The sequence below is a fragment of the Diaphorina citri genome, unplaced genomic scaffold (genome assembly GCF_000475195.1).
Source record: "Diaphorina citri unplaced genomic scaffold, Diaci psyllid genome assembly version 1.1 scaffold787, whole genome shotgun sequence".
Classification (NCBI taxonomy): Eukaryota; Metazoa; Arthropoda; class Insecta; order Hemiptera; family Psyllidae; genus Diaphorina; species Diaphorina citri.
The window spans coordinates 100,378-109,743 of NW_007378220.1; the positions used below are offsets into that span (position 1 = coordinate 100,378).

At 38.3% G+C, this 9,366-nt stretch overlaps 1 protein-coding gene and 1 long non-coding RNA gene across 2 annotated transcripts; both read left to right on the top strand.

Moving 5' to 3' along the window:
• Positions 1–4,006, top strand: LOC103512077 (dual specificity mitogen-activated protein kinase kinase dSOR1). The gene is made up of 5 exons (XM_026825659.1): positions 1–242; positions 523–729; positions 1,710–1,734; positions 1,985–2,161; positions 3,729–4,006. Exons 1-5 carry the CDS (start codon positions 145–147, stop codon positions 3,915–3,917), a joined length of 696 nt encoding a protein of 231 aa, XP_026681460.1. The 5' UTR covers positions 1–144; the 3' UTR covers positions 3,918–4,006.
• Positions 4,007–4,836: 830 nt separating this feature from the next.
• Positions 4,837–5,856, top strand: LOC113468605. The gene is made up of 2 exons (XR_003392294.1): positions 4,837–5,199; positions 5,318–5,856. It is a non-coding gene; the product is annotated as an uncharacterized LOC113468605 (long non-coding RNA).
• The last annotated feature ends 3,510 nt before the right edge of the window (positions 5,857–9,366 follow it).

Genomic DNA, 9,366 nt, shown 5'->3' on the forward strand with positions numbered 1-9,366 from the left:
GTTTTCTCTTTCTCTGTGATCTTATTTCTGTGATTCTTTTAATTTTTCCTCGGCACAAAAAATCAATATTGATCCCTCAGGAATTAGATGTTCTCTTGCTAACTGCTCCCTGTCTCTTTCTCTTCTCCTGTTCGTCTCCATAGTATGTCGAAGAACAAACTGAATCTTACTCTGCCACCTGGTTCCCTCGAGCCCATCGGAAACACACCGTCTGCCCCACCCTCCGCTGCTGCTGAATCTGAGTAAGTATCAACCCACTCAGAAATAGACAGAGGGCCCCCTGTGGAGCTGTTCTTCCTGATTTCTCCCCCTCCACAAGTTAAGGTGCTAAACAGTTAACTAAATTTAATCAATATTGATCAGACTGTTTAGGAGTGAATGGTTAAATAAAGCCTTTAAAAGTGTTCTGATCAGTCACAAAGCTTACCAAGGGAATGCCCACCAAAAATTAGTACAGTAAGTACTTTGTTGCATCAATTTTAATGATTTTCTTTTCTTTAATAACATTCAATTTGTTTTCAGACGTAGCGGTAAATTCATTGGAGCCACAAGTATCGAAGCCCTACAGGAGAAGCTAGAAGAGTTAGGCATGGACGAATCACAAAGGAAGCGTATGGAGTTTTTCCTCTGCCAAAAAGAAAAGATCACCGGCAAAGAGTTGAGCGACAGTGATTTTGAAAAGCTAGGAGAGCTCGGAGCTGGCAATGGAGGCGTTGTGATGCCACCAACGTGACCTTGGAGAATTATGAGTTTCCAAGGCCGTGACTTTAAAGTGTCCTTGAGTGAAACAACTTTGGAGGAGTACAAGCCTGTATTTATGAACTTAAGTTCTCGTTCGCAAAGCAGACTGAAGTTTCAAATTGATGCTTCAGTTCTTCTTGAGATAAAGAAACTTGTAAGAATTAGGATTCTCAAGTCTTTGACCTTGAATATTTCTTGGTGTTTGGTAACCTTGGTGAAACTGTAGAAAATCAAAGTTGTCTACTATTTGAGATCCTCATCATCTTGTTGATAGTAGAGAAGAAACACGTTATGGGATTATGGACTAAAAGACGTTATTTAGAACACAAATTATTCAAAACGTTCTGTTTATTGATGCAATTTAATAAATAGAAATAAACAAATGATGCTTAAAAGCCAATGAAATAGAAGTTTAATGTAATGAAATTCCAATTAATGAATAAAAAAACAACTTACTTAGGGTTTGTTTGCTCGAGGTTAACTTCACTGTATAACTGCTGAGGTTTTTAGTGGTCGGGGTTTTACCCTCTGTTCTTTACCAAGCTACCCACCACCTCACATGAAGTTCACCTAGTCTGAAAGAGGCAGGAAAAAAAAAAAAACCAGTAGACATTTGCCTAAAATACCTTGGTGGTTGCCCACCTGAATACCAACTACATGATAATATTGCCCAACTAACAGTGATCTTTTGGAAGTATCACAGCAGAGGTCTTTTTTTTTTTCAAAGGTTTGATACAGGGAACTGTAACTGCTAAGGTCTTCTGGCCTTATTGTCCTGAAAGCAAACAGATACCTAATTAAGACAGGACAGGAGAAAGCCAGCTGTTCCGAGAACAAACCTTATCTATTTGGTATAAAATTCACACTGGGTGGGAATCGAACTTATGACCTAGTGCTTACAATACAAACGTGTTACCTTGATAAAAAAAAATAATAAATAAAATAAACTTAGTGATTCATTCCTTCAGTATCAAAGGTTTGATACAGAGAACTGTAACTGCTAAGGTCTTCTGGCCTTATTGTCCTGAAAACAAAGAGATAAATAAGACAGGACAGGAGAAAGCCAGCTGTTCCGAGAACAAACCTTATCTATTTGGTATAAAATTCACACTGGGCGGGAATCAAACCCATGACCTAGTCCTTACAATACAAATGTGTTACCTTGATTAAAAAAAAAAGAAGAAAATAAACTTAGTGATTCATTCCTTCAGTATTAAAACAAGTTCCATATTCATCTTTTCAGGTGCTCAAAGGACTAACTTACCTGCGAGAGAAGCATGCTATTATTCATCGTGATGTGAAGCCGAGTAACATTCTGGTCAACAGTGGAGGCGAGATCAAGATATGTGACTTTGGTGTATCCGGACAACTGATCGACTCTATGGCCAACTCCTTTGTAGGAACAAGATCTTATATGTCTGTAAGTAGATTTCTTTCTAGGTTTGCACACCCAGGTTTGATTCCTGGCAGAGTCGATTTTTTTTTAAAATTTTTTTCCTGGTCTGTGCTTGGAATACAGGGTTCACTCGAAATTGTGAGGACAGATTTAGTAAAGAAGGCTCTTAGTAATGTGATATCCACATCGAACTGAGAGGCTTTCAGCTCTGCCACAAACAATGCTAATTTTTTTCATCATTATTATTGCCTGTACTTGAGAACTTAATGTGAAAAATGGTAAAGACTACCTTCAAAGAATTGGCTTATTGTTGATTTATCTTTAGATCTGATCTTGCGAAAAATCGTGTGTGCCAGACTCTGTGTTTACTACTTGCGTACTGGCGTGGGTTTGGATTCGGGCTGGGGCGTCGGTTACGGATTTAATCATAAATGATTTCTTGTATGACCTATTCTTTTTTATAAATACTAATTATTGTTTGTTTTTTCTTTTCCCCCTCATTATCATTTGTATGACTTTGTAATTTTTACATTCCTAACTTAAGTATATCACAATAAAAACATTTATTTACTTATTTATTGCCTGTAATTGAGAACTTATTGTGACAAATGGTAAAGACTACCTTCAATGAATTGGCATATGAAAGTAGTAATAAATTAATGATAAGATTGATAATAAAGAAACTAGTGCTGTCTTCGCAAATAAAAATAAGCTATGTCAAAATAATTCCTATTGAATTTTTCAGCCAGAATGACTGCAGGGAACACACTGCTCGGTACAGTCCGACATTTGGTCTCTGGACCTATCTCTATAAATAATGTCCTCTCTGTATTTCAGCCAGAACGACTGCAGGGGACACACTTTTTCTTTTAATTTTTTTTTGCTGGTCTGTGCTTGGAATACAGGGTTCACTCGGAATTGTGAGGACAGATTTAGTAAAGAAGGCTCTTAGTAATGTGATATCCACATCGAACTGAGAGGCTTTCAGCTCTGCCACAAACAATGCTAATTTTTTTCATCATTATTATTGCCTGTACTTGAGAACTTAATGTGAAAAATGGTAAAGACTACCTTCAAAGAATTGGCATATGAAAGTAGTAATAAATTCATGATAAGATTGATAATAAAGAAACTAGTGCTGTCTTCTCAAATAAAAATAAGCTAAGTCAAAATAATTCCTATTGAATTTTTCAGCCAGAACGACTGCAGGGGACACACTACTCGGTGCAGTCCGACATTTGGTCTCTGGGCCTATCTCTATAAATAATGTCCTCAGACTACCTTCAAAGAATTGGCATATGAAAGTAGTAATAAATTAATGATAAGATTGATAATAAAGAAACTAGTGCTGTCTTCTCAAATAAAAATAAGCTAAGTCAAAATAATTCCTACTGAATTTTTCAGCCAGAACGACTGCAGGGGACACACTACTCGGTGCAGTCCGACATTTGGTCTCTGGACCTATCTCTATAAATAATGTCCTCTCTGTATTTCAGCCAGAACGACTGCAGGGGACACACTACTCGGTGCAGTCCGACATTTGGTCTCTGGGCCTATCTCTATAAATAATGTCCTCTGTGTATTTTTTCAGCCAGAACGACTGCAGGGGACACACTACTCGGTGCAGTCCGACATTTGGTCTCTTGGCCTATCTCTAGTGGAGATGGCTATTGGCATGTATCCTATCCCACCACCGGATGCTAAAACCCTGGCGGCCATATTTGGGCCCTCACGTGGAGATGGCTATTGGCATGTATCCTATCCCACCACCGGATGCTAAAACCCTGGCGGCCATATTTGGGCCCTCACGTGACGAGGAGTATGGAGGGGGAGGGGGAGATCATTCCCCTGTAGGTGAGTGCATTGCCCTTGATCGAACGAAGTGAACTCGACGATTATCCTTCATTTTTCCTCCGGTCTTTTTGCAAGTTAACTAAAAAAAAAGTCAAATCATGAAATTTTGAGGTAAAGCAGAGAGCTTTTTCCCAACTTTGTGGGTATCACAGTATTACAAATCTTTCATTCACTCAATATTTATCATCGCTCTTTTCTTGTTAATTTGTAATGCCACCACTGGTCGCTACTCGATTAAAGTAGCTACTCAGGAGGCTGAACTCCAAGCACAGAGCCGAAAAAACCTCGGCCCCGCCGGAAATCGAATCCGGACCTCCTGCGTGCAAGCCTTGTGTGATACCCACTCGGCCACGGAGGTTGCTTTTTGCATTTTAACTCTCAAACGAGCCTGTCTAGTTAGCTTGGAGGGTAGCACGTCTGCCTTGTAAGCTCTAGGTCGCGGGTTCGATTCCCGCCCAGTGCGAACTTTATCCTAAACAGGTAAGGTTCGTTCTCGGAACGGCTGGCTTTCTATTCTGTCTTCCTTCTCTCTTCGCTTTCGGGACGATAAGACCTTAACAGTTACAGTTTCCTCTATCTCCTATCCTGTCTTCCTTCTCGAGAGAAATACTTAGTTAAGCCTCGGTCAGCAAGATGAGATTTTTTTTGACGAAAAAAATACTCACTGGAACTTAGATTCTAAAACGTTTAAATGCATAAAAATAAAAATGCATTTTTTGGGAGTTTTTAAATATTAGGGAAGATTTTTTTTTTAAGCATTTGATGAAATGTCTGCCTTTTCAAGAAGAGGTGAAAGATGTTTTTGGAGCCTTTAAGTTTTAAATTGTCTTGAGAATTTAGCATTTTTTGGGAGTTTTTAAATATTAGGGAAGATTTTTTTAAAGCATTTGATGAAATGTCTGCCTTTTCAAGAAGAGGTGAAAGATGTTTTTGGAGCCTTTAAGTTTTAAATTGTCTTGAGAATTTAGCTAAAAAATAAATCAACAGGCTCTTTTTAGACAGGTATTTATTTAAAGATGAGTTTCAACAATAAGTTTCTACCTCTCAAATGAGATCCTATGATTTTCATCTCTTATTATATTTTTCTATTATTAGGATGGGTCCATGGCTATCTTATCCCTTTTCCCGTTTATACGGGGTGGCTTAGGTCGGTAGTTATCAAGGTCCGGCCATCAGAAGATAACTTACTTTGGACCCTAACATCTAAGGTTAGGATGGATCCATGGTTATCTTATCCTTTTTCCCGTTTATACGGGGTGGCTTAGGTCGGTAGTTATCAAGGTCCGGCCATCAGAAGATAACTTACTTTGGACCCTAACATCTAAGTGTGATTCCAAGTATAATTATTACGTATACCTTCGTAATTCTAATTTTAAAATTATAATTATTGTTCTTCTATTTAGGTACTCGACCATAACTTTTCCACCAATATTTTTTTTTCTTTTTATGTGTTTTTAAATTTATTTAAATTCGTTGTTAATTATCTATGTGTATTTCAATTAATTATTTTGTGAGATCAGAAAGAAGGGTGAGAACTCGCAAATTTTGATTCGCCGTATGAAAGACCTATACAATAATTCGGTACAAGTTTAAAGTTGATCGATAACCATTATCAGATTTTCGAGAGTTTAGAAGAATGGGAGTTTGTGCTTCAAATAGGTTACTTTGATAGAATTGATCTGGACAGTCGGACCCCGAATCAAGTCATATTTCGATCCTGAGATTTTTTTTTTCTTTTTTAGAGTTTTCATGTCCCTAGTCTTGAGATAATTTTACCCTTTCGCCTTTCTGATCGAACATTGTGCACTCTAGACATTTTATTAAATTAAAACAAAAAACTCTTCGATGTTTTTCTTGTTGCTTAACATTGTAGAATTTATTTCATTTTGTACATTAGGTTTTACAGGTCTCGAGTTAATGCTACATAGAAAATTTAGAACTTACATCGCATCGTTCGAAAACGCAAAACTTCATAAAGTTATCAAACGAAAGTGAAAGTTTAAAAATAGGTAGAACACGAAGAGGCAAAGAATAGGGGGGAAAAAATCTGGTGTGAACATCACACGACTTTCCTTATCCTACTGAATGATGCTTATTTGGGTGTTCTCCTAACCTAACTTTTACAATATATCTAACCGTATAGTCGGTATAGCTGAAAACCACCAAAAAAGGTCCACAACCGCCAAAAAACGGTCCAAAACCGCCGACCGTAGCACCAATCTCAACTAAACGTTTTGTGCTACATCCTTGTCACATTTGTGAACTACATACCAAATTTTAAGTCTCTAGCTCATACCGTTCCCGAGATATTGTTAAATTACACCGAAAATCGCCAAAACGGTAAATTTTCGTGTCGCATCCTTGTCACGCTTTACAGCATACCAAATTTCAAGTCTCTAGCTCTTACCGTTCTCGAGATATTTTGTTTACAGACAGAAGGACAGACAGACACACACACACACACACACACACACGGACCAATGGCTGAAACTTTGGATTTAGGCTCTAGGGACCTCAAACCGTGTTTTGGCACTAACAAGCTGGATCCGTCCCTCCGGGAATTTTTTGAACATCGAAAATTTGACCCGATTACATTACTTTTCTTCCTATAGGATAAGGAAAGTAAAAAAGAGATAGGTACATATCTGGGGAAAATTTCGTCTGCACTTAGAAAATAAATAAATTGTGTAGTAAAAATAGATATTCTTGGAAGGTGTTGGATTAAAGGTCCCTACTGACAACGAATATCTTTTTAATAGAGGAAACTGCACCTGTTGAGAGTGGAGAGGAGGACAATATAGAAGAAAGCTAGCAGTTCTGTTCTGAGAACTAACTTATAACAACAGGGTGTTCCTATTGGATATTGGAACACCCTTTATATGACCCAGGAACCTCATCTTACCCCCTGTCACCCTACTATAAGACCCAGGAACCTCATCTTACCCCCTGTCACCCTACTATAAGACCCAGGAACCTCATTTTACCCCATCTGACCCCACTATTTTATCTATCTCTCTACCCCAACTCTTTCTGTTTAAGCCATTAAACCTTCTTCAATTTTTCATTTCATAAGAACTTTTTGCAATGAAAAGTTTACAATCGGGAAATGGGTGGAAATATCCGTTTTGGGGTCCCCTTCCTCTCCTTTTAGTTGTGTAAAATATTCAATAGGTGTGGGATTATGGAATTTGTGGAGGTTTATCAAAGAAGAAATCAATTTTTCTATTCACAAATCGCCCTTTTTTCATTGTTTTCGCCCTTTATTCTTTGTTTATTTGAAGGGCTATTTCTCTACTCTTCTTTCGTTGAATTGAAATGCCCTTTCATAGAATTTCCATATTATTCCCTCTCCTTGATTATTTTCATTAAGGGCCATATTTTCTCTTCTGATTTTCATTGAAAAATAAAATCTCCTTCAATTAAGTCCTGCCCTTCTTTATTATTTGGTTTGGACATCAAATGTGCCAAAACTGTGAAGGTGATGAAGTGAAAGTAGGATTCCTGCTTTCATTGAGGGCCCTTTTTTGTTATTGTTTTCGCCCTTTATTCTTTGTTTATTTGAAGGGCTATTTCTCTACTCTTCTTTCATTGAATTGAAATGCCCTTTCATAGAATTTCCGTATTATTCATTATTCCCTCTCCTTGATTATTTTCATAAAGGGCCATATTTTCTCTTCTAATTTTCGTTGAAAAATAAAATCTCCTTTAATTAAGTCCTGCCCTTCTTTATTATTTGGTTTGGACATCAAATGTGCCAAAACTGTGAAGGTGATGAAGTGAAAGTAGGATTCCTTCATTCATTTACCTTGTACTTTATATTAAGCAACAATTGGATTGGGATCTGGACGGCAACTGTGCACTCTGCATTTTTCACTTCACAATTCATTTTGTTGTCTGACCATCGAAAATTTGACCCGATTACATTACTTTCCTTCCTATAGGATAAGGAAAGTAAAAGTAATCCATATTTCAATAATCTTTTTCCACTGGTAATGTCGCTACTGGTCGATACTCAATTATTCTCATAAGACCGAGTACAGAGTGCACCCCGTATTCTAAGCAGAGCCGAAAAAACTTCTCCTTTGCCGGGAATCGAACCCGGGGTCTCCAGCTTGCAAGCCTATACTCACTAGGTCAAGGAGGTCAAATAATTTAGACCTTGACTGCTAATTTCACCTAGCTCCTAGGAATTCACTTACCTTCTCGGTATAATCTCAGTGACGGGCGGAATTCCTATCATAATACAAGTTTCAGCCAGAGGGTCAAGCGGTTAATAAAAAAAAAACTTCTCCTTTGCCGGGAATCGAACCTGGGGTCTCCAGCTTGCAAGCCTATACTCACTAGGTCAAGGAGGTCGAATAATTTAGAACTTGACTGCTAATTTCACCTAGCTCCTAGGAATTCACTTATAGCTCCTAGGAATTCACTTGCACTCTAGGAATTCACTTACCTTCTCGGTATAATCTCAGTGACGGGCGGAATTCCTATCATAATACAAGTTTCAGCCAGAGGGTCAAGCGGTGCGGATGCTATCAGTGGTTTGGAATGGTTGCGGGTTCGACTCCCAGCTGAGGACGCTACGAATGCTTTCAGTATGAACATGGCGAGGAGGGACAGGGCGTGTGGTTTCGAGTAGTACTTGCAGTCGAGGGTACCCTGGTTCGATACGGAGAAATGACAAGAATTATTACAATAGATCAGTTGCGCTTACTTGGGTGTTGTTTCAAAGTCATAGAGCAGGAAAAATGAGGACCAACGGAGTTTTTCTTTTTCCTCTAAGACTTCTAGATAACGAGATAAATCAATTTAAAAAATACCGGTAAATTGTAAAGTTTGACGTCACGGCATACGCTCCCGTAAGCGACGTCATAGTTCATGACTCCCGCTTCGTTTGTTTGTGCGCAAGCGTTTCTGTGCATTTTGACGTGAAGTCTGACGTCACAACTCTTTGAACTTTTTCATTAGAACGGCAATTAAAAATTGAATTTTCGACCTTTTAAAGTTACTTTCTCGGAGTTTTGACCTCAGATTTGGATTTTTCACAACTTTTTACGTAGGAATCGACCTTTTATTAAAAATATTTTCCCAATTGCAACTCCTCCATTGTTGTGTCTGACATTACTTTAGAAGTTATACAGTGACTTTAAAGCACTATCAAACAATATTTTGTCAGTCTTGCTCGCTTGGAGGCTAGCGCGTCTGCTTTGTAAGCATGGGTTCCATTCCCACTTCGCACCCGGGCTTGAACTTTATCCTAAACAAATAAGATTCGTTCTCGGAACGGCTGGCTTTCTCCTATCCTGTCCTACTCTCTTTCATTTCGGGACGATAAGACCTTAGCTGTTACAGTTCCCTCGATTAAACCTTTTCAAAAA